Below are 27,488 nucleotides of genomic sequence, written 5' to 3' on the forward strand. Positions count from 1 at the left end.
CATCTGCGGAAAATCCAAGGCATATTCCTAATTGGACACTTCTTCTCAATTTCTCACCGTAGATTTAGTATCAGAATATATACTTGCGAATATAAAACCACCGATATACTGTTTAAACAACAAATTCTAATGAAATTGAATGCAATATTTAAGTAAATTAACCATCAATTAATAAAAAAAAGTGTCAAATATAAGCTGAAAAAAAAGAACGAATTTTTTTAACTGAACTGAGCTATCAAGAAAATTTTGCCTATAAAACCATAAAATCTCTGTATCTTCAAACCATCCTCTCTCTCTCTCTCAAAAATCCCGTGTCCCTTTTGCTCCTTCAGCCTTGAATTGAAGTTAAAAACAAGAAAAAGTGAATCTTTTTTGGTGGGAGGCTTTATAAAGAGAAGAAAGATGAGTAGGAAGATAGAGAAAATGGCTTCAATTGATGCACAGCTGAGGCTGCTTGCGCCAGGGAAGGTTTCAGAGGATGATAAGCTGGTGGAGTATGATGCTCTGTTGTTGGACCGGTTTCTTGATATTCTCCAAGACTTGCATGGAGAGGAAATCAGAGAAACGGTATAAAGATTTGATTTTTCTTGCAAATTTTGGATTTTGGGTGGTGGGTTTTGCTGGTTTTGGTCTGTTCTTGATTGTGAAGATGGGTTGGATATGTTGGTTATAGAGAGGTTTAGTAATGGAAATTAGTTTTAAACTGCTTTAGCTTCTTAGAATTTGTGTGATCACCAATTTTATGTGAATATCTCTTCTTAGATAAAGTAGTGTATAAAGATTTGATTTTTCTTGCAAATTTTGGATTTTGGGTGGTGGGTTTTGCTGGTTTTGGTCTGTTCTTGATTGTGAAGACGGGTTGGATATGTTGGTTATAGAGAAGTTTAGTAATGGAAAATTGCTTTAGCTTCTTAGAATTTGTGTGATAACAAATTTTATGTGAATATCTCTTCTTAAATGAAGTAGTTTTTTGGTGGTTTTGTGTTCTTGATTGTGAAGTTGTGTTAGATATGTTATTAGCTGATTCCAATTCTCACTAATTGAGTGACATTTCTTTTTTTCTTGGAGTTTTATACTGTGATGAGGCATATTTTTCTTCTGAATTGTGATGAATTATGAGAAGTTTGTTGTTACTGGAAATCAGTTTGAATTGCTGTTTAACTTCTGAGAATTTGTGCTTGTTTATGTTTTGACTTTGATAACTTGTTGAATTTGTAGAGGAAATTACAGAAACGGTATAAAGATTTGATTTTTCATATAATTTTTTGGATTTTTGGTTTTGCTGGTTTTGTCTGTTCTTGATTGTGAAGTTGGGTTGAATATGTTGTTATCTGATGATAATTTTCACTAATTGAGAGAGACATTTCTGGTGTTCTTGGATTTTTATGGTGTGTTGATGCGTATTTCTGAGAACTTTTGTTTGTTTATGTTTTGGATTTGAGAAATTGTTGAATATTCTTGTTTTCACAAATGATCTAAAGGATTAGTCCATGTAGAATTGCTCGTTGGATAGCGTAGTTTTTCGCTTCACTTCGGTACAAGGAGATCGATACGGTGAAAATACATTTTTGGTTAAGGTTGTAAAATGATGAACTTTTTTAGTTTGGAGAGGCCTTCTTAGATAATCCAGTTGCTTGTTGCTACATTGCTGATGTTCTTGTTTTCGATCTCTTCGAGTTTTGTGAGCTCACCGCCTTTTCAATCAGCCCTCGTGATGTTGCGATTATTAGTCTAAGTAGTCTAAGTATTGTGTTGTAATTAAATGTGGAACCAGGTTCAAGACTGCTACGAGATCTCTGCTGAGTACGAAGGCAATCGCGACCCTCAGAAACTGGAGGAGCTCGGGCGAGTCCTCACGAGTTTGGATGCAGGGGACTCCATTGTCGTTGCAAAGTCATTCTCCCACATGCTCAACTTAGCCAACCTTGCTGAGGAGGTCCAGATCGCTTACCGACGCAGGATTAAACTGAAGAAGAACGACTTCTCGGATGAGGCCTCTGCCACGACTGAATCCAACATTGAGGAGACGCTGAAGAGGCTGGTGGGACAGTTGAACAAGACGCCCGAAGAAGTCTTTGAGGCCTTGAAGAATCAAACCGTGGACTTGGTGCTAACCGCTCATCCCACTCAGTCTGTTCGGAGATCTTTGCTTCAGAAGCACGCAAGGTTTGTCGTACGTCTTGCTAGATTATAAATGGAGTAGGATTGCATCTGTTGTTAATGTTTGATTTTACACAGGATTCGTAACTGCTTGACTCAGCTAAACGCAAAGGATATCACTCCGGATGATAGGCAGGAGCTCGACGAGGCATTGCAGAGAGAGGTAAGTTAATCCGATTCCTTGACATCCGAGTCTTCAATCGTGGTAAACACGTTTGTTTGCACAGATACAAGCTGCGTTTCGGACTGATGAGATCAGGAGAAACCCACCGGCTCCTCAAGACGAGATGAGGGCTGGAATGAGTTACTTCCACGAGACCATATGGAAGGGTGTGCCAAAGTTCCTGCGACGCGTTGACACTGCTCTGAAGAATATTGGAATCAACGAGCGCGTTCCTTACAACGCCCCTCTCATTCAATTCTCTTCCTGGATGGGTGGCGATCGCGATGGTATTGTCACTTAGGTTCTGCTCTATCGATTTTTTTAAGAAGTGTTATGAGTCGAAGCTTAGATCGCGCGCAATGTGATTGTAGGCAATCCTCGGGTGACTCCCGAAGTTACAAGAGATGTATGTTTATTGGCAAGGATGATGGCTGCTAATTTATACTTCTCACAGATAGAAGATCTCATGTTTGAGGTGAGAAATTGGCCTTAAAAAGTTTTCGACTTAAAATCTCCGAATTTCTAAGTGGCGCTGTCGTCCGCAGCTTTCAATGTGGCGCTGCAGCGATGAACTTCGTGTGCGTGCAGAAGAACTTCACAGTTCTTCCAAGAGGGAAGCTAAACATTACATCGGTATGTGTCTCGTTTGCTCGATAAAAACGCAAAAGTCTCGTGTTCTCATTCATATTGCAATGTGCATTCTTTCCACCAGAGTTTTGGAAGCAAGTTCCCGCGAATGAGCCTTACCGTGTTATTCTCTCGGACGTGAGGGACAAGCTCTATCACACGCGCGAACGCGCTCGCCAGTTACTTGCCAGTGGAATCTCCGATATCCCCATCGAGCTAACGTTCACCAATACCGAAGAGGTTTGCTCATCTAAAACACCTTCATTTTATTGTCAAGTTACATTAATTTGTGTTTTTGATCAATAATTTCACTCAAACTAAATCATATGTTTGATCTTCAGTTTCTGGAGCCTCTAGAGTTGTGCTACCGATCACTTTGTGCTTGCGGGGATCGTCCGATTGCTGACGGGAGCCTTCTCGATTTCCTAAGACAAGTTTCGACGTTTGGGCTCTCTCTCGTGAGGCTTGACATCCGGCAGGAGTCGGACAGGCATACCGATGTTCTCGATGCTATCACGAGGCACCTTGAAATCGGATCCTACAAGGAGTGGCCCGAGGAGCGCCGCCAGGAGTGGCTTCTATCCGAACTTAGTGGCAAGCGTCCGTTGTTCGGGCCGGACCTCCCGAAAACAGAGGAGATCGCAGACGTCCTCGACACGTTCCACGTCATTGCCGAGCTCCCCTCGGACAACTTTGGCGCCTACATCATCTCGATGGCGACTTCCCCGTCCGACGTGCTGGCCGTGGAGCTTTTGCAACGCGAGTGCCACGTCAAGACCCCGCTGAGAGTGGTTCCTCTCTTCGAGAAATTGGCCGATCTCGAGGCCGCTCCTGCGGCCGTCGCTCGTCTCTTCTCCATTGATTGGTACCGCGAGAGGATCAACGGGAAGCAAGAGGTCATGATCGGATACTCGGACTCGGGGAAGGACGCTGGCCGGCTTTCCGCGGCGTGGCAACTTTATAAGGCTCAGGAGGAGCTCATCAAGGTGGCGAAGGAATTCGGAGTTAAGCTCACGATGTTCCACGGCCGAGGAGGGACTGTCGGGCGAGGAGGTGGGCCGACTCACCTTGCCATATTGTCTCAGCCGCCCGACACCATCCACGGCTCGCTCCGTGTCACGGTTCAGGGAGAAGTCATCGAGCAGTCGTTCGGAGAGGAGCACTTATGCTTCAGAACGCTCCAGAGATTCACCGCTGCTACGCTCGAGCACGGAATGAACCCCCCGGTCGCTCCAAAGCCCGAATGGCGCGCCCTCATGGACGAGATGGCCGTGATTGCCACGAAAGAATACCGCTCTGTCGTCTTCCAAGAGCCTCGATTCGTTGAATACTTTCGCCTCGTAAGTATGTTAGATGGTCGCTTTCTATTATCCGTGACTTGCATTTAATCTTCGTGTCTCGTTGCTTCCGTTGTGTAGGCGACACCAGAGCTGGAGTACGGCCGGATGAACATTGGGAGCCGTCCGTCTAAGAGAAAACCGAGCGGTGGCATAGAGTCCCTCAGGGCGATCCCGTGGATATTCGCGTGGACTCAGACACGGTTCCATCTCCCAGTCTGGCTCGGTTTTGGGGCCGCGATGAAGGAGGCGATCCGCAAAGACATCAAGAATCTGCAGATGCTCCGAGACATGTACAACGGGTGGCCGTTCTTCAGAGTCACGATCGACTTGATCGAGATGGTCTTCGCCAAGGGCGACCCCAAGATCGGCGCTCTCTGCGACAAGCTCCTCGTCTCCGAGGATCTGTGGCCGTTCGGTGAGCAGCTGCGCGCGAACTACCAAGCGACTCAGGACATGATCCTTCAGGTGAGACACACATTCACTTCTCGAGTATGATTGCAACATTCTCGATCGTTACTTTCTGCGAACGAGCACGACATTTCGAGAGACGAGCATTTACTGACTCGTGCTCGGGTTTCAGGTTGCTGGACACAAGGAGATACTGGAGGGAGACCCGTACCTGAGGCAGAGGCTGAGGCTCCGAGACCCGTACATCACGGTCCTCAACGTGTGCCAGATATACACGTTGAGGCGCATCCGCGACCCCACCTACAGCGTGAAGGTGGGGCCGCATCTTTCAAAGGAGATCATGGAGATGGACGCGAGCAAGCCGGCCGATGAGCTGGTGAAGCTCAACCCCACGAGCGAGTACGCCCCGGGGCTGGAGGACACGCTCATCCTCACCATGAAGGGTATCGCGGCCGGGCTTCAGAACACCGGCTAGTCGAGCGGCTGTGGCTCAGCTTAGTGATAAATTGTTCCTTGCCACTTTTGGGAAGACTTGAGAGCTTTATTTGGAGCAACTATTTATGCATCCTCTTGTGAAAGAAAGCTTGAAGAAAATAAATAATTGTAGTGTTAATAGTAGTTGGTGTTTTTATGTTATCAACATGTGTAATTTCAGAAATATTTACTTCTATGTTGAAGCTTTGGATAAAAGTTAAAACTCTTTAAATAAAGACTAGTAAAATGATGTGAAACAAGAATTTGGCATGTGATACTGAAATTCGATATAGTTTATTATATCCAATTTTAGTACGACATACCAAAAAATTTAGTGTTATGACGTACCAAAAAATTTAGTGTAATAACGGTATTGAAAATTGATATATGATTAATTTATTTTTTTTTGTATTTTACAAAAGGGATAATGATATCTAATATCATAGAACTTTAAAAAAATTGGATTTTTCTCATGAACTTTGAAATTGACAAATAATATCATGAACTTTATTTTGGGTTTGTTATTCCCCACAAGTGAAAAAAATTCGGCTATATTAATAGATTGAAAAACAAATTTGGAGGGTGTGCTTCAAGAAAAACTATTCTCAAAGATTGAAAATCTTGAATCTATCGAAGTTGTTGTCGAGAAATTACGAAAAAAATCGGTATTATGATATTACTTGCTGCAATTTTTTCATTGGTCGGAAATAACAACTCGGGGTAATGTTCATGATATTATTCGTCAATTTCGAAGTTCATGGAAAAACTCAACTTTTAAAAAGTTCCATGATATTAGATGTTAATATTCTTTTAAAATATCAATATGATGGCATTATAGTATATAGGCATAGGGGGAGCATTAGGGTGCATCCTTAATTAGAGTGCTAACGTACATCAAATCACGTGTTGCCACGTGGCACGAAAAATACAATATTGTATACATAAAAATGCATTATATATTTGTGAAGATGTACATGCATTTCCGAAGATTGCATTTTAGCTATAGACAAATTGCATTATATATTGTTAAGTTTTGCATTTTAACATAAATTGTCTATAATGCAAAGTAAACTATATATAAATGCAATTCGTTTATATACAAAATGCAAATTATACAGTTAATATCTAAAATGCAAAACTCAACAATAAAAAATGCAATATGTCTATAACTAAAATGCAATCTGCCAAAATTCATCTATCACTTCTATAAATGTATATTGCATTTTTCGTGCCACTTGGCAATACATGATTGAATGTATGTTAACACTTTTAAAATTAGTTAGCATATTAGTATATCCCTATAGGCATAACTACAATTTTAGCACTCCTACAACATAGGGTTTTATAATTTGTACAAATCTTTCTGATTTCTAAGTCGATATCTAAGTGAAATATAAGAATATAGCATTACTTTTGCAACAAATGTTACAATATCATTTCATTTACAATAATGCAGGGAACTATAGATTATTTCCCAATTCCCATACTCAAGAATTCTCATCACTATCTACACATAGATTGAATCAAGCTTCCGATTTTCCGGCAGCGACGTTCACCGCCTCCTCTATCGCCTGCATAAAAGTGGCGATCTTGTACGTGAAGAACCCGACCAGCATCGGGATCAAATCAAGGGGCATGAATCCATAGTCGGGCACTAAAATCCTGTGGACGAAACCATATGAGATACGCTAAAAGTTGGGAGAAGCAACGAGGCCGGGGGAGTAAAAAGGCCTTACCCGTTCCATCGATTGAATACCATCACCAAGACTACGGGAACCAACAGCCTTGGCTGCGCCATTGCTCCCCTGCAACGACAAGTTACGAATGAAGATCAAGTAGCAGCAATGCACGAGCAACGATAAATTGCAGCAATTCAACATACACATTATAATTAAGCAACGAAACCATAATGTGCAAGAAAAAAGACAGGAAACATACTTGATAACCCCTCTTGCTCCATCGGCCATGGAGTCAATACTGTTACCGAGCATTCGCATGTATACCAAAGAACCGAGCCAGCCAGCGCCATAGCTGAAATAGTTTGTAGTGCAAGAATCGTAAAATAGATGCGAGAGAATAAAACATCGCAATAGGATATTAAAGAAGGCTTTATGAAACGCATACACGATAGCGTTTTAGGTTACCTTGCTGCAATTTCCGGAGAATATGTGAGATAAGCTGAAACCAAGCCAACGCCACCGATTCCCACCGTGAGCACTTGCAGTTTATTTTTCAACTGAAGAAAAAAGATTCGCAAAATATAAAATTCGAAGCGCCGGAAAGAAAGGATATGGAAGAGCATCGTTTATTTTATAGTTAAGCACCTTATAATATTGTTCCCTCGACTGAGCAGCCAAAACCACGGGATCCCCTCTTGCACGCCTTGATTCCCGCAACATGACATCCTGTATGCAAAGAAAAGGAATACGTGTCACATATCTATCGAAAGCACATACTTTTACGTGTATAAGCATATGTAAAAGAACTCGTAGATGACATACACTGCCTCCGCTTGCAGCCTTGGCAGCTCTATCCCACTTGTCTAGCTCACGACGTGTTGGAGCTGGTCTCCATTTCCTACCGGCAGTCCTGACAGTCTGAATATCATTTAAATGAGACGGGTAAGAGAGCAAAAAATACGAGACTACAAGATACAAAAGCCATGAAAGGTCGGAACAATACTTGCTCCTCGACTTGCTCTTCCACTACGGATGCAGAAGGAGCTGCTAGTTCTTTGCTCAAGTCGACTTCCATACTGCGTAGTTAGATCACAGAATTGTTATACGATAAAAGCAGAAACATGCTTCGCCCGAAAAAAAGATTTATGGAAAACGGTATCTGCATACTTGTCCAAGCTCATGACTCTATTCAAGCTAAGAAATCCAGAAGGCTCCTCCTGTTAAGAAAGAGATCCAAACGACATCAATACATACACCAAACAAGAATAACAAAAAGCATTGATTTAATCGTATATACCAAAACCAGCACTATTAACATTACAATCAAACTGTGAGCACAAAAAAGAGATCCTTCATTCAATTGAACCACCTAACGAAAAATAATAAACATGATGAGTTCACTGCTTCTAAAGATACAATTTTGTGCCTCTCTCTCTCTCTCTTTCTCAAATCCCAGGAACCGATATGGATCACAAAAACTGCAGATTATTAATCGAACATCAAAGCAACAGAAAAGAATAAGAATACAATGCTAACGTATCAACAGAAGGCTCCTCCTATTGAGAAAGAGATCCAAACTACATCAATACATAACTTGTTAAACTTAAACACTAAAACTAGCACACTGTTAACATTACAAGAGTTGAAAAGGAAAAATGGCACAAAAAGGGAGATCTTCCATTCAATCAAACCATCAAACAAACAATAATTTACACTATGAGTCCAGTACCATCTAAAGATACAACCTTGTGCAATTCTCATTCTCTCACACACACATACACACATTCCCCTACTATCTAAATATACAAACGTGTGCCTCTCTCTCTCTCTCTCAACCCCAAGAATCCATAAGGATCACTCAATTTGCAGATAATCAATCCAACATAAAACGAACAGTAACATACACAATGAGTTCACTACTATCTAAAGATTCAATCTTGTGCCCCTCTCTCTCTCACACACAAAAACACACACACACATTAGGAATAGCCTAATATCTAAATACACAAACTTGTTCCTCGCTCTCTCTCAACCCCAAGAATCTCTAGGGATCACTCAAATTTCCGATAATTAATCCAATATCAAACAAACAAGATGAGTTCACTACAATCTAAAGATTCAATCTTGTGCCTCTCTCTCTCTCTCTCTCACACACACACACACACACAAACACACACACTAGGATTGGGCCACCTATCTAAATGTACAAACTCCTCACTCTCTCAATCCCAAGAATTATTAGGGATAATCACTTAAACTGCCGATAATCAATCCAACACCAAACAAACAAGATGAATTCACTACTATCCAAAGATGCAATCTTGCACCCCTCTCTCTTCCTCTCTCTCTCTCTCTCAACCCCAATAATCGCTAGAAATCACTCAAATTGCAGATAATCAAACAAACTGAAAACAACCCAACACTAACCAGTAATCAAAAACACAGAAAAACCCAAAATTAAACCTTTACAGATGTAAAGTTAGAGTCTTTAGCAACATCCTCAGGGTCCTGAATGAGCTTCTTCATGCGATCCATGAAATCCTTATTCCACAGGTAATCATCGGAGGCGAGAGGGTCCTGCTCTCCGCCCCAGTACTTTCTGAGCTTGGTGGTGGTGGGAGGGCCGCCGTACTCCCCCGGAGCCACCCCGGTGGACCACTTCTCCGGCTTCTTGTTCGGCAGAATGATCTTGGTCGGCGGCCTCGAGATGGGCGGCGGCGGGGATGGAGAGTCTTGGGAGCTGGGGACGGCGGCGGAGGTCACTGAGAGGCAGCAATGAACTGCCGCCATTGATTCTATGTTTGGGGATAGTGGGAGAGAGGGAAAATATCTGAGGAAGAGAGGATTGTGGTGTTTTGGATTGGAGATTGCTTTGTTGTTCATTTCATTTTCATTAAATATAAGTGTTTTTTTTTTAATTGTGAAAATCTTGATTTTGTTTTGTTTCAACATTTTTCTAGCTTTTACAGCTGTGGGAGATATTTTGGAATCACTACACTACTAGTTTATATGATTCTAATTATGTTTTGTTCCAGATTTTATGATTTTATAAAAAGTTGATGATGAGTATTTTAAAGTTTTTAAAATTGTTTTACTCCCTCCGCCCCAAAGATGATTCATTCTTGGGACGACACGAGATTTTATGTATACTAATTTTAAAGTGTTTAAAAAAGGAGAGAAAGTTGTTGGGTGCTCCTTTCGTCCTATTTTAGGAGTCCCAATTGAGTTCAGCACAGGTTTTTGTCGGACGTCCGACCTCGACGTCCGACCCCATGCCACAGTGGCGGACGTCCGCCCGCCCGTGGGTCGGATATCCGAGCCCATCCGACGGGCGCACGGGACGTCCATGTCCTACCATTTTGCTCACTACGGTGGACGTCCGGTCGGACTTTCGCAACGTCCGCTGTTGGAGATGCTCTAAAGGAAAGTTGGTGAGAAAAGATAATGAAATGTGGGTTCTACTTTATTATATTAGTTTTATAATAATAAGTGAACTGAAAAGGGTTAGTGGAATGTAATACCTAATACCATTTAGGTAATATTTTAATCGAAACTTCTAAAGTGGGATACCTAAAAATGGTAAATCGGAACTCTAAAGTGGGACGGAGGGAATAGTTAAAAGTAGAAAAGATGATTCAAATAAGAAATATAAAAGGTTTAAAAATATGATAGAAATATTATCACTAAAAAAAACAGTACTATTTGATTTCTACATATTAGTCCATGTTAACTTCTAGTCCTACGCATTTCATTTTAGTCCATGTTTAACTCATTATACACTAGACGTGATAAAATAATATTTGAGGTAAATGTACAATACCTAAATAGTACTCCCGTTTTTCCATCCGTGAATAGGAGTACTCCTTTTTCGTGCGTGAATAGGAGTCCCGTTTTTTCATTTTAGTCCGTCCACAAATAAGAGTCCCAGTTCATTTTTACCATAAATGGTAATACGGTCCCACCTTCCACTAACTTATTCCACTCACATTTCATTTAAAACTATATAGAAGTAAGATTCCTCTTTCACTAACTTTTTTTCACCCACTTTTCTTACCTTCCTTAAAACCCTTGCCGCCCATAAATGAGACTACTAATGGCGGACGGAGGGAATATATTTTATTTAGGATAAAAAAAATAACACACTTGTATATGAGCAAAATAGATAGTGACTCAATTAAGAGAATAAGTTGAAAATATAGCGAACAATTGTCACCGTCCACACAAGCGATATAGTAAATCGATGGAAAAAAAAAACACCTTACCACCCGACACCAAATATTAAATTTTGAGAAATAATTTGAACTTTATTGTAAATTTAATAGCTTAAGCTATTTTCTTTAGATGTTGAACAGTGTTCCCTCCGTTCCAAGATAAGTGACATGTATTTCTTTTTAGGGTGTCTTACTATAAGTGATCTATTTCTATTTTTAGTAAAAAGTAATCTTTCTTACTTTATTCTCCACCTACTTTATTCTCTCTTCTCTCATCTATTTTTTTCCCTCTCATACTTTACTCTCTCCACTTTAACTTATTTAAATACCAATCCTTAAATTCCGTGCCCAAAAGAAGTAGGTCACTTATCTTGGGACGGAGGGGGTATATGGCTATAAATATAATTTACTAATAAAAATTATATTCAGGTGTAGCTAAATCGCTTGCGTGGCCCAATCAGCACACTTTCAGCAGAAACCGTAGGGAACCGAAGGAAATCACAGGAGGGAACAGCAGTCAAACACTCAATCATTTCTTTCTCCAGTCTCCACTTTCTCCTACTTTCTCCCTTTGCTGCCGTTGGAAACCGTCGCCAGAAATCGGCAGTTATCAAAAACCTAGGGAGAAAGCCAGTTCGAATTCGAATCCCCTTGGATCGGCGATGGCTTCCTCTTCAGATCGCGAATCCGCCGTCTACGTCGCTAAACTCGCCGAGCAAGCCGAGCGATACGACGGTATACCAATCAAATTTCGATTACATCTATCAATTTAGTTCAGCATCGATATCGATCTCTCTCTGTTTGCGATTCGCGATTCGTTTAACTGTGTGCTAATTGAATTGCTTGATTTATCAATTTAGTAGTAAACACTTGATTTCTGCTCGTGTAATTGAGTTGCTTGATGTTGCTGCAGCTCTGTTAGAATTTCGGAAATTGAAGCTTTTGTGTAAATGCTTTCGGAATATAAACTCATCTTTCTTAGTTTTATGCTCTTTGCAATTTGCGATTCGCGATTTGTTCAATTGTGTGCTAATTTTAAGGAGAATGGAGTAGTAAACACTTGATTTCTGCTCGTTCAATTGAATTGCTTGATGTTGCTGCAGCTCTGTTAGAATTTCGGAAATTGAAGCTTCTGTGGAAATTGAAGCTCTGTTTTTATTATTTTTTTCCTTAGATTTTGGGGGTTTTACGGTTTGATTTATGTGTGTTTTGATAATCCTGATGTAGTGAGGTTTTGTTTTGCATTGCTGTTTTGATTGAACGGAAATAAACATGGTAATTTGTGCGGTGATTCGGAAAATTTGGGTGATTTTGCAGAGATGGTGGAGTCGATGAAAAAGGTAGCTGAAATGGATGTGGAGTTAACAATAGAGGAGAGGAACTTGCTCTCTGTAGGGTACAAGAATGTGATCGGGTCGAGAAGAGCTTCGTGGAGAATCTTATCCTCAATTGAGCAGAAGGAAGAGTCGAGGGGAAACGAGCAGAACGCGAAGCGGATCAAGGAGTATCGCCAGAAGGTTGAGTCAGAGCTCACTAACATTTGTAACGATATCATGATTGTCATTGACGAGCATCTTATTCCTTCGTGCATTGCTGGTGAATCGACTGTGTTTTACTATAAGATGTAAGACGTTACAATCTGTTATTGACAAAGTATTTTTTTTTCATTTTTCCAATGCTGTTAACTTGAATTTCTTTCACCTTCTCAGGAAAGGGGATTACTATCGGTATCTGGCTGAATTTAAGGCCGGTAATGACAGGAACGACGTTGCTGATCAATCACTCAAAGCATACGAGGTATATATATGGGGTGTATGCATAGGCTTGCTGATTCTTATTTTTCATCACTGATAACTGATGTTCCTATTTAAAGTTAATCTGAGAATCGTACACCAATGATTAATTATGGATAGTGGTAACCTTGATCTCGGTGTGCATCTAATGACGATCTTTTTCTTAAATCTTAATCTATAGTATTAAACTTACTATTCTTTTTCAAACTTGGTTAAAGCTGGCTACTAAATCTGCTGAGACAGAGCTGCCTCCAACGCATCCTATTCGCTTGGGGTTGGCTTTGAATTTTTCGGTCTTCTACTATGAAATTCTGAATTCCCCCGAAAGGTTCGTTTTCTGATCAGTACTGTTGAGTGCTGATTCAAATATAAAATTCAGTCACTTTAAATCAATCGCAAATTCTTTATCTATATGTTCCAGGGCATGCCATCTTGCAAAGCAGGCGTTTGATGAAGCTATCTCTGAGCTCGATACCTTGAACGAAGAATCATACAAGGATAGCACCTTAATTCTCCAACTGCTTCGTGACAACCTCACACTGTGGACCTCTGACATTCCCGAGGATGCAGGTAACTAACTCAATATTCACTAGAAATAGTGAAAACCAAATATTTTAGTTTTTGTAATCTTTTATCCTTTGTTTGCAGACGAAGCACAAAAGCTGGATGCTGCGCCTAAGGCTGGAGGCGAAGATTCAGTTGCTAATAAGGTGAGGTCCCCTCCAAATCTCCGTTTAAACTTTGTAAAAATCCCAGATGTTTACATATCGACAGTGTGCCCGAGTCCCAACTGCTCTCTTTTTACATACATTGCAGTGAAACCTCTCCACGCGCGAGGACAGATTGGTGATTTGTCGAGGGGAAGTGTGTCTGGGGCCGAAGTAGATACTTTGTTTCGTATTTGTGTATTGTTGAGTGGTTGTGGTTTATTGATGTGGCGATATAGGTGGTTTAATTTTAGTGACTACCTTTAGCCTATGTGTGTGTTTAACTTTACCATATTTGACAGCCTACTTCTCATTTGATTTTTTTATGATTTATCAAGTGTGGTGTCAGATATTTGGAATTTAGGAATTAAACTGTTGATAGGAATCAGTTTGTCTTTATATTTATTCAGTGATGATTAGCAACATCGCTTATTTGAAAGTGTTGATAGTTCTTACTTAAGAAGATTCCCCTCTAACTAATGGGTCGAATATTCGAGTTAGGATGGGGGATTCAACATTTATTTGATGCCAGGTAAAAGCGTATGATTGATTTCTTGTTTTGCTGATTCTACTTGCTATATATGATTATTGGGAAAATAAATTTATTTGAATCAAATACATACCAATCATCAACATAAGTTTGCAAATGAAAGTAAAAATACTGAAAACATAGTAATATTACATAGACCCTTACATAATAAGAGAAGAAAAAAATTCAGATTGCAGTAAAACAAAGAAAGATCACAAACCTGGATTTTGTGCACCTTGATTCAAATCTAGAGCATGTAGTTTCAACGCTGAAAAAATAAGGACGTTATAGTAATTCTTAAAAATGAATTTTTGATTGCAATATTAGTATTGTTAGTATAACAACTTTGAGTACCTGCATTTCAGCTTTGTCTCCATTTGGATACAAACACAACAATCCCCTGACGTAGAACCAATCTCTAGTAGCATCGAACAACTTGAAGAATGCAATTCTCCATGATTTCTTCAGTATGAATGAGCCAATAACTCCCCAAAATCCAAAGATAAAACCAAAGCCCATTGATATCCCAACTTCTTGCATAAATGAGAAGTTGCTACCGTCTTTCTTATTCATGTTTTCCACCGGATTAGTGGTGGATGGCCTCAAGCTATCTTCGGGGCACAGTGGTAGAGGGTCGCCGCATAGTCCATTATTCTTCGTGTAAGACGAAACATTGAAGCTCTGGAGTTGAGTACCCGTTGGAATTTTTCCAGATAAATTGTTGCTCGACAAATCAAGAACACCAAGAGTGTGTATTTCTGCCAGACTTGTAGGTATCTTGCCATAAAGATGGTTATGAGATAGATCAAGAGAATCTAGCACCTCCAAATTACCAATATCTGGAATTATATATCCTGTTAAACTATTTCTTGATAGATTCAAGGATATTAATCCTTTCATAGAGGAAAATGATTTGGGGATGTTTCCGCTCAATCTATTGCTTGAAAAATCAATGAGTTTGAGAAGCACGAGATTTTCCCAATACTCATATTCCTTGCCTTTCCATTGAAGTGATGAATAACCGTAGTGCTCAATATGAGGTAAAAGATTTATGTTCTTTAAGCCGACATATAACGTTCGATCAAAAATATATCGAGGTGGACTTAGGTTTATGGACTCATCTTTACTAGACAAGAAAGTAAAATTGTTGAAACAATCAGGTATAATACCGGATAGATTGTTTATTGACAAATCCAGAACTTGGATATTAGTAAGATTGCATATCTCGGGAGGAATACTGCCACCAAATCTATTTCCATGAAGGTTTAGAAAGAACATTCTATTCAGCTGGCCAATCCAAGTGGGGATATTTCCTGTTAACTTGTTTCCTTTGACATCAATGAATATCAATCTTCGGCAAAGTCTCAAACTTTTAGGCAATCCACCAGATAAATTATTACCTTGCATTTGTAGTATCCTGCGATAATGTAAATCGCCCAAAGAGAGAGGAATTTCACCCGAAAAACTGTTGTTGGCCAAATTAAGGGTCTCCAAGTTGGACATTTTCTCCCAGCAGATGGGAACCTCTCCTGCTAACTGATTATTGGAGAGATCAAGGTAGTAAAGGCTCTCTTGGCGAGTTTTGCAAATAGATGAAATCGAACCAGAGAACATATTTCCACTCAATAAAATAATAGAAGCATTGACAGGAAATGGTGGTATATGACCTGAGAATTGGTTGTAACTAAGATCTATGATCTTGATGGAGGTTGATGAGAGATTTAAAACCGTACCACTTATTTGATTGTCGGAGAGATATAAGTAATGCAATGAAGAAGACATATTCCACAACCACCTTGGGGCTTCATCTGATATATTGGCACCATGGAGATCAAGGTATGACAAATTCATTTGAGTTTGAATCCATTTTGGAAATGAGCCCAAGTTGCACCCACCTAAATATATATAATTCAACTGAAAAGGAGGACTCCAATCAGGGGCAAAATCCAACATCAATAATGGATTGAAGGATAAATCTAGTGACTTTAACTTATCAAGCTTGATGAAGTGGGACTCAGAGACTAAACCCTCCAATGAGTTATAAGAAAGATCTAGAACTTGAAGCTCCGAGAGTTGACCAATACTTAGAGGAATGGAGCATGTGAGAGATTTGGAACTCAAAGAGTTATGTGAGAGATCGAGTGAGCGTAGATTGGTAAGGTTCCCTAATTGGGGAGGAATGGTCCCAGAAAAGTTAGACCAACTAAGATTCAAGTGTTGTAATTGTTTCATGGAATCAATGAATTGTGGGATTGGAATGCCTCCAAAATCGTTCATACTAAAGTCAAGACTAATTAAATGAAGCAACTCAACCAATGAAGAACGAACCTCACTTTGCAATTCATCGTCTTCATAACCGACTTTATTAAGTTGGAGGGTGATGACATGGCCAGTGGTGTTGCTGCACTCAACACCATGCCATTTGCAGCATTAATTGCTTCGCCACGACGAGAGCATACCATGTTCATCGATAAGGCCATTCTTGAAGCTGAGAAGAGCTTCTCTCTCACTCTCTGTGCATCTCACTTCTGCGTCTCCTGAAACAAACACACATGAAAGAAGAAGAACAACAAATTTGATTGCTATTCCTTTTTTTGAAATCATAGTCTCTTTAGTGATGGATGGAAATGAATCATTGCCCCAAGTTTAGCGATTCAAATAGGCAAAATTCCAAAACTGAAATCCAGACAAATTAGAACGTAATATCAATGAAAGATACATTGTTAGATAGCGAAGGATGACCAAACTATAATCACTGAAAATCTACATGATAATTTGCAAGATAATTCATGATGTTATATACATAGATATTTACATTATTTTCCAACATATATACAAAATTTCACGTAATAATTGCGCTAAAAATCAATGAAAACAGACAAAATAGTTAACCGAAGGTTGACTAAATTATTATTATATAAAATATACTCCTACTACTAATTAATTGATAATTCGTGGTGATTATATACGAAGATATTTAGCTTCAATTTAATGACTAATTTAATTGTTTAATGCATGGAGATTGTACATGTTTTTCTCAGCAATGATTTTACTAATACGTTGAACGAACTATATTTATTATTTTGATTGGATCGGACCAAAAAAATATTTAAATGTTAATATTATATTATTCTCTACGTCCAATAAAAATGAAGACTATCTTTCCCTTTTGATTTGTCCTATAAAAAAAGTCCATTTTTATTTTTGGTAACTTTTTTCTTCCTAGCTAATGAGATAGACCATATGTTCAATTAATAATACTACAATTATTTTTTTTTTCTCTCTCTTATTTTTACTTATTGTGCATTAAAATTCACGTCCTTCAAAAAAGTCTCTATTTTTATGGCGCTGAGGGGAGTACTTTTTTTATATAATTCTTGACTATAAATCTTTTGATATTTTATTTACAGTAAATTATCTAATCTATTTTATTGGTTTTATCAATTTAATCGCAATCTTTTGAATTTATCATTTCAGCTTTAACCTTTTCAATTGCATCAATTAGATCTCATTTTTGTGAACTTATCAATTTTTATTACCGGATTTACAAGTAAACTTAAAAGACAAAATATGAAAATGAAAGTTTGGCTAGTTTTAGTCGCAAATAATATAGAAAAATTATTCCAAAAGTAACTCTTCATAACATAAAGCAGAAACTGGGTTGATGCTTTAAATGACCAAACAATTAATTTCCAACATATAATCAAAATTTGATGTAAGAATTGCGTTCAAAATCAACGACGATTAAGATGTATGGTAAAGCAAAGGATCACTAGATATTTCTCAATCAATAGCACATGATTTTCCAACGTATGAACAAAAGTAAACGTGAGAATTGCGTTCAAAAATCAATGAAAAAAGATAAAATAGTAAACAGAAAGCTTAGTTGACTAAATTATGATCACTAAAAATATATATAAATAAATTGAAAGATAATTCGTGGTGATTATATGTGATTTCCTGAAAATGACTTCAGTACTAGCTAATTGATGCAAGAAATTCTTTAACAAGTACAAAATAATGTACAAGATAAAATATATGTGGCCATGTCATAAATTCAATAGACGAAAAGGTCATGAACTATATTATTTACATCTCTACTAAATGATGAGAAACCTTTCAATAACTGCTAAATACAAGATAAATAAATACCGAAGTAGCAAAGCAATGTTTGACTATAAATTTTTGAAAATTTAAAAGTTGTATACTCTAATTTTGATCATTTAATAATACTAACAATCAAGAGTAAATGAGGACCTAATTCGGTTCAATTTGTTAAACGCTTCTCCTACAAGCCTACTTGTGTGTGTATCTAAAAATTTGAAAATAACTACTACACATATGAAACTAAAATTGAAAAATTAAGATGATGTAAATATATAGAAAATTCAAAGTGGGGCTAGAGCGATATTCTATACTGATGGAAATAAACAAAATTTTATATTGAAAGCCCACTTACACTTTTGAAGCCCATATGCAAACATTTTTTTCAGATGTCGCAATCTGGTAAAAATCGATTGCATAATATATAGATGATTATTACCCAAAGAATATGTTCAAGTATTCCTTATGATCACTATTTGTAAATCTTGATTGTTTATTAATTTTTTTTTGGATTGTTACATTATATTTATTTTATGTGTAATAGACTGTTTTACTTATACAATAAACTATGTTGGTATATTGTGAAATGTTTTCATTGTACTATTATCTTGGCCTTGGGAAATATTTGGATACTAATATTACGCCATTATGAATTTATAATGTGATTGGTATGGTAAAGCTTTTTTCCATATTTTTAAAATAGAGAATATATTAGTAGTTTTTATTTTGTTCATGATATCATCAGCATATATAGTTTATTTCATAAGTACGGACTAATTTACTAGTATTACACATAAAATAAAAATAACATAAGAATCCAAAGAAATATGTACTATACTCCCTCCGTCCCCAAAGAATATGCACTTTGAATCTGGCACGTGTTTTAATGCAAAATTGGTAAAGTAAGAGAGAGATAGAGAGAAAAAGTAATTAAAGTATTGTTAGTGAGGAAATGGTCCCACCTCACTAGAGAGAGAAAAGTTTTTCAATTGGAAAATGCATATTCTTGTAAACGAGCAAAGGTAAAATTATGTATAGACTGCTAAAAGCCCAATCCTAGGCCCAATTAAATGAAAGAACACACAACAGGGAGAATAAAATTCTAGACAATAGTTTCATTGTAATAACTGAGTAATTTACAGATACATTTTAATATTTGCGACCACAATTTAAAAAGTTTAGTAGTTTAAAGGTAAAAAAAAAGGTAACCTAGTAGAAAATGGATAAAGAAAGCAACTTCTTGCACCTATTTGGCTATTTTCACTATGGCCATGTATTATTATTACCAATATTCTATTTAAAAAGAAATAATGTAGTATATTGAATGTTTGATCAAACTGTCCAATCAAAGTGAACAAACCTCCTGACTAGTGATCTTTCCATATATGTTAACGTAATTTGGTTGTTTGTTTAATCTCTTTTTGTGTGAATTGTGTCTGTGTACTTTCACCTTGTTTTAGTTTTTACCCCTTTGGTTTGTTAACTTTATTTTGGTGTGTGTGCTGATATGGACAGTTGGAAAAGTAATGTGGATAACAATCCGATGCATAGTTAGAGCATCCACAATAGAAATCGGCCCGCCATAGACCAGCCACTTTCTCTCACTGCCACGTCAGCAGCACTAAAAATCCACCTGCCACGTCAGCATTTACTCAAATAGGCCAGCCGCAATAAAAATAATTCAAAAACAACTACATTTACGGAATAAAATTTACGATTAAATTACGGAATTAAATTTACGACACATATACGGGAAAAATTCGTTAATTTTATTTAAATAAAAAAGTACATTAACTAAAAATCAAAAAAATTACATAATATAAAAAAGTCTGGACTTCCACACACGAGCCACCGCCCCAATCTAATCCTCACTAATTTATTAAAAATATACATTAAAAAATGTTAGTATGCCTTGAATCCATTATAGTTTTTCAAAAATAAAAAAAAATTAAAAAATAGCGCTGGCCGATCGGCACGTCACAATGGTGACCAGCGCCCTCAAATCGGCTAGCCCACGCCGATTTTTTCGCCGATTTTCGGTTGGCAGATTTCAATAGTTCGGCTAGCCGACGCGAATCGGCTAGCCGGTGGGCTAACCGCTATTGTGAATGCTCTTATGGATTATGTCAAATCACTATCGCACACTAGATGAACAAATACAACTAAATGAATTTGGACCAATTTGAGCTAACTAAAAATTGAGGAAAAATTGGTAAAGACCTCAGTTTCAAGATCAAAGGTAAACCAGTACATCAATCGATTGTTCTCCTTTACCACCCATAGAAGATTTCCGTTCAAAATTGAAATCGCAACGTGTGTCTCTGATACTTCCTCTTGCTTGTCTCTCCACAAGGAGAACCCTAGGCCACTAGTGTGTACATGAACACAACTTTTTTCAACACCGTATAAAATCTTAAATCGCCTTCTCTTTTCCCTCACTACAAATGCGCACTTACGACATCTCCTTGGAAGACACATGGGTGGACAAGGAAGCATGAAATATTCATCAGTCATTGGATTGCATATGACAAAAGTATTATGACATGCATGCCACGCCAAAAAGAAACTATTAGCTGAATCAATTACAATATGTCTTGTGGTACAATAATGATGAACTGCTGAAAGTTTGATGTGAGAAGTAGGCGACCAGTATCCCGTAAGTGATTTGAAGGCTTCATCGCAGACTGTCTTCCCTAAGTGTTCATGCTCGAAAACCAGACATAGTTTCAGAGTAGCAGCTTTCACCATCTGCATTCCATCACCAGCAGCTTTTGAACTATTTCTTCACATGCATTCCATGTCTTTTTTGGCAAGGAGGCAAATCAATCTCACATAGTTTTTATTTCCCACATAATCAAAGAGGGTAAAGTAAGAGATTAAGATTAATTTCTTGCATGAACATCCAACTTATCCAACTTATTACGCAACAATTTCTGTTTATATTTAATGCCATCTAATTTCTCTTGCACAACCCTTAGTCAACAGGCCTCGTGCTTCTGCTTCACACTTGCGAAGGTTTCAAACCAACCGCTACCCTCATTGGCGTAAAAGAGCATATAAGCACTTTGTTTCATAACAATAGCTTGGTCTACTGGAGAAACCTTCACAAGACAACAATACAATGATTGAATACACTATTGTACAAAATGAATGAACATTAGCATAATTTTCAATACCTCCGAATCATCATACAAATACCAAGTATTTGTATGGATATAGCAGTAGTAGTGTCCTGATTCCATTGTGCTCCCATCATGCACTATAACTCCATATAGATGATAGTTAAGAGGGGCCTGCCAAAACAACAAGAGACAGAGACTTAAACAGATATAATACGTGCATTAGATGATGAATGAATAAAAGAAATGTACTCGCGTCACTTGTGCTGCAAGCGAAAGGACTCAAGTCCAAGCAAAGAGGAAACGCCACATGCTCGGGTTTCTTGCCATGTGGACCAAACCTTTTTAGGAAAAATGTGATGATAGGTGAAGCATGTTGAATATCGAAAGTTTGTTTGCCATCAACTTTTTTCTTGCAACGAACACAGTTATAGTGAGATAGCAATGATTGTCTATCCTTTTCAAATGCTTGTAGAAGATCGAAACAAGCTTCAATGGCTATTGGAAAGTCAAATACTTCACTTTGAAGCTGCTTAGTAACAGAGCCACATTCACAACATTTTATCTACAAATCATGTAAATATGATAAGAATAGAGAATACAAGAACAAAAGATAAGAATCTGAAATTGTACCTCAAAGCCAAGAAGGCTACGAAAAACCTTATTGACTAACGTTTCATGTTGACGACCCCCTTCGAACGAAGGAGAAAAGTCTAGTAGTTTAGTTAAAGAAAATCAACGGAACAAAAGTCTTCGAAGAAATACCAAACACATATCTAACTAAGTGATTTTAAAAACGGATACACCCTAAATTGATAGCTAGATGCTCGGGGTAAATTGCACCTTCTGAAGTTAGGTCATCAAACAATACTTCAAGGCTACATCTCAAGCAAAAGTCTTCTGCCTCATCATATTTGCAAAAACATTTCAAATAGTTATCTTTGGTCATGATTTTGATATAAAAGGGAACCCCATGCACAAGACACTGCAAAACAGTGTTCATGTAGCATGTATTATGCTCGTTATGCAGTCCCGCCCCCTTTATCGTTGCCTTATCACCAGCGGCCTCATCACATGCCTCATCACTTGCGTCATCACCTGCCTCATAACCGGCCTCATCACCACCGTCCTCACCGGCTACCTCATCACCAGCTACCTTATCACCGACTACCTCATAACTTGGCTCATCATCGGCTACCTCATCACTTGCCTCATCATAGGCCAAGAATGGTGCACAACGAGTGCACAACAAAACCAAGGCCGCCGAGATTGTGGCCTGAGGAATTTAAGGGCAATATAACCGGAGCAAATATCTCAATAACTTGAAACGCGTCAAAAACGTTTTGAGTCGGAATAACTTGAAATCCACACGATAGACGATGATGGACGATGGATTTTGGATAAGAACACGTGTTGGGACGATGGTGGACTTGAAATGAGTCAAAAACATTTTGGGTCGAAATGACTTGAAATTCGGACGGTGGATGTTGACGGATGATGGATTTTGGATTGGAAAACATTTTGGGTCGATGGATTTTGGTTTCTTAGGCTGTTGACACAATTAAATTGCTAAATCAATATTGGAAACATATCCAAATTTAGCAAATATTAAGGTCAATGTAGGGGTTTGGCCACTCTATATGGCTGCATTGCAAGGATTTGATGATGTGGTTGATTCTCTCTACCGTCACTTAGATATAGGATTATTGTCCCCACTAGAGAAGGCCGACTTACTGACTTCAATTTTCATATACTGCAGTATACCGGTATATACCGTAAATTATGATATATTCAATGATTACGGTATATACCTTAAAATATAAATGTAATGATATACCGGGGCATACCGGTATATACCGGGGAATAACATAAATTATGTTATATACTGGGAAGTGGATATACCACATATATAGTATATACCGAATTTGCAGTATATACCGTAAAATATAAATATATTTATAAAAAAAATATTATTATATCAATTTAATTATAGAGTCCAAGGATCTGTTTTTTATTAAATATATACATACAGTTATTATTCCACATTGTTAGAAGGTAAAACATGTAATGTGTCAAATGGTTGAAAGAATATGGATAAATTTAAATTATTTTCCCATAAAAAAAATAATAAGGATAAGTTTTTATGTTTACCCTATTTTAATATATTTTTGAGTTAATCAAATGAATTTTTAGTTTATTTTATTCTCCCTAACATCTATGGAGTCCAATACTCAATATATTGAAGATATTTTTGGCACATACCTATATAATTTATAATTTTCATTTATTACTAATAAATTTAGTTTATTGTCTAATAATGTATCTCTAATTTATTTAATTTTTTCAACACCGGATTATTTAAATTCCTGATTTTGTCATTGTGCTTGACTATTTGTACTCTTTGTGCACTAATATTCCCTCTATCCATGATTTAAAGAATCATTTGATCATTTAGGGATGCCCACCATTTAAGAAATCATTTACTTTTTCCTTTATTCAACATACAGACCTCACATTCGACTAACATTTTCTCTTACAATCTATTATAAAGGAATATTAAAAATGGAACTCACATTTTCACTAATTTATTCTATTAGAATTTTCCAAGCCAACATGGCAATTACCAAATATATCACTTTTATATTCCTTCTCCAATGTAGTTGCAAAATAACTCAAATTTTGAATCTAGGTCAACCAAATAAAAATTAATACTCCTTAGTTTTGATAAAAAGAAAATATGTTTCCCAAAATGATATTTGTAAAACAAAGGCCTCCTATAGTGGTAGATACAAACCGAGGCTGGTAAAATTTAGCTGGGCTACGATGGGCCAAATATTGGGCCTCAGAAGTATAAATAGGCTTTTCAACATATAAACGTACCCATTACCATAAATCAGTTTAACCACTTCCAATATTCTATATCTTTAAATCCTTTAATTTCTTAAATTTATTTCCTTATGTGTAAGTATAACTTTATGATAACAATTAGACTTTACTAATTCAATTAAGGATTTTATTTTGAATTTTTGAATTACTATCTTTTAGTTATAATTCACACACATCACACAACTCCATAAACATTGGGTACTCAAACTCTAAATTATTGGTTGGATTTGGAGGAGAAATTTCTAACTAATTGAATTTTTATAATTAATTAATCCAAAATTAGAGTGTTACAATTTTTTCAACTTTTAAAAGTCAGTGTCAAATAATAAAATTTATAGTCAAACATCGCTTTGCTATTTTGGCATTTGTTTATTGGCTTGGCCACATATATTTTATCTTGTACTAGTAATATATTGCAATTATCGTAGAGTTTATCTCTTTATTTTTCTTTATGTTGTGGTGGACCTCAATATTTACTAATAATATTTAAATTATTTTTTCTTTTTATATCTCTTCTATATGTGAATTTTTAATTAAAGGTTATATAGTTCCCAAATTTGAAAAAAGACGATGCCAACATGCTCACATGCCCAAATGGCCCAACCCAGATTTTTTCAGAGACTACTTCCATATTAAAAATAATGAACGGAAATTTTTAAAAAAAAGGCAAAAGTATGTAAATGGTGTAATTTTAGAAAAACTAATTTACCGTCAATGGTAAAAATAGGAATAAAACTTACCATATCAATCACATAAAAATGGCGTAATATTAGGATATAAATAAAGCTGATTCAAACGAGTTTACATTAATTATACCCCTCCATGTGAAATTAAACTAAATTTTGGATATACTTTGTTTGCCACATGAAATTAATACATAACCCCTATTTTTAATGATAAAAACTTTTAAAATGACATAAAATTTACAATGGGCTGAATTTTGGGCCTCAGAAGTATAAATGGGCTTTTTACATTAAACGTGGCAATTACCTTAAATCACTGTAGCCACTTTCAATTTTCTACTATATTTTCAAATCTTTTTATTTCTTCAATTTTATTTCCTTAAATACAACTCTATGATAATTATTTAGATCTTACTAATCCAGTTAAGGATTCTGTTACTTCATTTGTCCCCATTATATGTCTCAGTTTTCAATTTTAGGATGTCCCTTATTAATTGTCTCACTTCATTTATATTTTAAGTAATGACCCATCAATTAACTCATGCCAAATTAAAGTGGAACATATAAGGGGAAAAGGGTATTATTTTGAATTATTATCTTTTAATTATAATTTCACGCACACCACACTATCCCACACACAATGGATCATCATTTAATAGAATTATTCTTGCAGGTCATCATGTAATAGAGATTGATAAAATTAATTAATCCAAAAATAGAGTATACAGTATATTTTTTTAATTTAAAAAATTAGAGTAAAACAATAAAATTTATTGCCAATCATTGCTTTGCTATATTGGTATTGTTTATGGCTTGGGTACATATATTTTATCTTCTACTCCCCCGTCCCACTTTAGGAGTCCCGGTTGAATTTGGCACGAGTTTTAAGAAATGTAAAGAAAAGTTGGTGAAAAAAAATAGTAGAATGTGTGTCCTACTTTTTTATATTAGTTTTATAATAAAATGTGAGTGAGAAAATGTTAGTGGAATGTGAGGCCTAACACTATTTATGGAATATTTCAACTGGGACTCCTAAAGTGGGACACCCAAAAATAGTAAACCGGGACTCCTAAAGTGGGACGGAGGGAATATTTTGCAATTATTGAAACTTTATCTCTTCATTTAGTGATGAAGTAATGTCCACGAAGCCACGAATTAACATTATAAAGTAGTGCAGTGAAGTAATTGAATTTATTGAAGAATTTCTCTCATAAAGTAGTGTAGTAATGTCATTTACAGGAAACCATAACATTATATAGTGTAGTGGGTTTGGAAAAAAGACTTCAAATTCTTAAAACATAAAGAATTTCTATCTTTAATCTTGACACATGTCTTTGGTGATCACTTTTTTTTACTGGCTAATTTCTCTTTCACATCATCTTTCTAATTAAAAGGAAGACTTATAGTCTTGCATGCTCGAAAAGTTTTCCAAGTGCAACCATTGCACGCGTTTAAATCATACTCCAATATAGTACTCCCTCCGTCTTAGATAGTTTTTCAACTTTAATCGGGCACGAGTTTTAAAAAATATAATGAAAAATTAGTTGAAAAAGTTAGTGGATGTTGACCCTACTTTTATATATTAATTTTATAATAAAATGTGAGTAGGAATGAGTCAGTGAAATATGGGATCCAATACCAAAAATAGTAAAAAGTGAAATGGGATAAACTATATGGGACATGCCGAAATAGAAAAATGGGACAAACTATCTGGATAGAGGGAGTACTGGGATAGAGGGAGTAGTATAAAATTTGTACTGTTTTGCATTTCTCTTCTGTCTCGCTGACTATATGTGTATGAACAAACAATTTAATTGTAATTTAAAAACATGTTCAATTAAATAGGGTAGTCACGTTAAAAATTAACTAAATTCCAATGCATAACCAAATAATCAGGTTAAATTTAGATACTACTACCATTTACGTCATTTTTAGATCGATTTAGTTTATAACACGGATGGTCATTTTTAGATCGTTTTGGTTCATAAAAGTTCACGCCCTTCGTATGATCTTAAATGATCTTAAAATGACTTAATTGGTAGCTATAAATGATCTCCGTTTTCAACCTCATCCTTGTATTTTTGATCTAATGGTTTGAGATTTGGTCTCTCGTTATGCGTTGCGTTTAGTTACTACTCCATCTGTCCCTAATAATTCGTTGCCATTTGGCTCGGCACGGGTTTTAAGAAATGTAATATGAAAGTGGGTTGAAAAAGTTAATGGCATTGAGTTCTATTTTTATATATTGATTTTATAATAAAATATGAGGGTGGATCTGTAAGTGGAATATGAGGTCCACTAAAAAATGGTAAAAATGGAAGGTCCCTTTGTGCTTTTGGTGCGCCGGGGTGCCCCCGATCTTATAAGTTTTTGGGAATTTGTGAGGTGTGTTGGCTTTAGCTCTTGTGCTTGTGTTTGTTTTTCTGCAAAGCTTTGTTTTTTTGTTGTACTGAACTTTAGCTCACTACCCTATTAGATAGAGCATTTCTCTTCTATATAAAAAAAAGGGACGAACCAAATTCGAAATAAGTGACAAATTATTTAGGGATGGAGGGAGTATTTTTTTTATTACTATCATGCACGATTAATGAGAAATATATATCAT

At 36.8% G+C, this 27,488-nt stretch overlaps 4 protein-coding genes across 4 annotated transcripts; 2 read left to right on the forward strand and 2 right to left on the reverse strand.

The window, feature by feature from the left end:
- Positions 1-284: 284 nt before the first annotated feature.
- Positions 285-5,368, forward strand: LOC125196034 (phosphoenolpyruvate carboxylase 2-like). Its single transcript, XM_048094383.2, has 10 exons — positions 285-567; positions 1,775-2,166; positions 2,239-2,323; positions 2,388-2,610; positions 2,695-2,798; positions 2,869-2,956; positions 3,036-3,190; positions 3,292-4,290; positions 4,369-4,755; positions 4,871-5,368. Exons 1-10 carry the CDS (start codon positions 403-405, stop codon positions 5,171-5,173), a joined length of 2,901 nt encoding a protein of 966 aa, XP_047950340.2. The 5' UTR covers positions 285-402; the 3' UTR covers positions 5,174-5,368.
- Positions 5,369-6,555: 1,187 nt separating this feature from the next.
- Positions 6,556-9,724, reverse strand: LOC125191970 (ATP synthase protein I-like protein). Its single transcript, XM_048089412.2, has 9 exons — positions 9,315-9,724; positions 8,019-8,068; positions 7,855-7,927; positions 7,674-7,769; positions 7,497-7,577; positions 7,317-7,408; positions 7,111-7,203; positions 6,909-6,977; positions 6,556-6,834 (listed from the first exon to the last, which is right to left on the reverse strand). Exons 1-9 carry the CDS (start codon positions 9,639-9,641, stop codon positions 6,696-6,698), a joined length of 1,020 nt encoding a protein of 339 aa, XP_047945369.2. The 5' UTR covers positions 9,642-9,724; the 3' UTR covers positions 6,556-6,695.
- A 1,894-nt stretch (positions 9,725-11,618) lies between these two features.
- Positions 11,619-13,994, forward strand: LOC125195925 (14-3-3 protein 9). Its single transcript, XM_048094213.2, has 7 exons — positions 11,619-11,797; positions 12,380-12,686; positions 12,772-12,859; positions 13,074-13,183; positions 13,277-13,425; positions 13,504-13,565; positions 13,672-13,994. Exons 1-7 carry the CDS (start codon positions 11,725-11,727, stop codon positions 13,672-13,674), a joined length of 792 nt encoding a protein of 263 aa, XP_047950170.1. The 5' UTR covers positions 11,619-11,724; the 3' UTR covers positions 13,675-13,994.
- A 153-nt stretch (positions 13,995-14,147) lies between these two features.
- LOC125195924 (receptor-like protein EIX2) lies at positions 14,148-16,699 on the reverse strand. The gene is made up of 2 exons (XM_048094211.2): positions 14,446-16,699; positions 14,148-14,359 (listed from the first exon to the last, which is right to left on the reverse strand). Exons 1-2 carry the CDS (start codon positions 16,366-16,368, stop codon positions 14,354-14,356), a joined length of 1,929 nt encoding a protein of 642 aa, XP_047950168.1. The 5' UTR covers positions 16,369-16,699; the 3' UTR covers positions 14,148-14,353.
- Positions 16,700-27,488: the final 10,789 nt, after the last annotated feature.

This window comes from Salvia hispanica, chromosome 4, assembly GCF_029641045.1.
Source record: "Salvia hispanica isolate PSC_SH4W2 chromosome 4, Shi_PSC_v1, whole genome shotgun sequence".
Lineage (NCBI taxonomy): Eukaryota > Viridiplantae > Streptophyta > Magnoliopsida > Lamiales > Lamiaceae > Salvia > Salvia hispanica.

Coding starts and splice junctions, on each gene's coding strand:
- LOC125191970 (XM_048089412.2), bottom strand. CDS start 9,641: ATGGCGGCAGTTCATTGCTGCCTCTCAGTGACCTCCGCCGCCGTCCCC. Junction 7,928..8,018: donor AGAGTCATGAGCTTGGACAA/GTATGCAGATAC, acceptor CTAACTACGCAG/TATGGAAGTCGACTTGAGCA. Junction 7,770..7,854: donor AAGAGCAAGTCGAGGAGCAA/GTATTGTTCCGA, acceptor AATGATATTCAG/ACTGTCAGGACTGCCGGTAG.
- LOC125195924 (XM_048094211.2), bottom strand. CDS start 16,368: ATGAACGATTTTGGAGGCATTCCAATCCCACAATTCATTGATTCCATG.
- LOC125195925 (XM_048094213.2), top strand. CDS start 11,725: ATGGCTTCCTCTTCAGATCGCGAATCCGCCGTCTACGTCGCTAAACTC. Junction 11,798..12,379: donor GCAAGCCGAGCGATACGACG/GTATACCAATCA, acceptor GTGATTTTGCAG/AGATGGTGGAGTCGATGAAA. Junction 12,687..12,771: donor ACTGTGTTTTACTATAAGAT/GTAAGACGTTAC, acceptor TCACCTTCTCAG/GAAAGGGGATTACTATCGGT.
- LOC125196034 (XM_048094383.2), top strand. CDS start 403: ATGAGTAGGAAGATAGAGAAAATGGCTTCAATTGATGCACAGCTGAGG. Junction 2,324..2,387: donor ACGAGGCATTGCAGAGAGAG/GTAAGTTAATCC, acceptor TTGTTTGCACAG/ATACAAGCTGCGTTTCGGAC. Junction 2,611..2,694: donor GATGGGTGGCGATCGCGATG/GTATTGTCACTT, acceptor ATGTGATTGTAG/GCAATCCTCGGGTGACTCCC.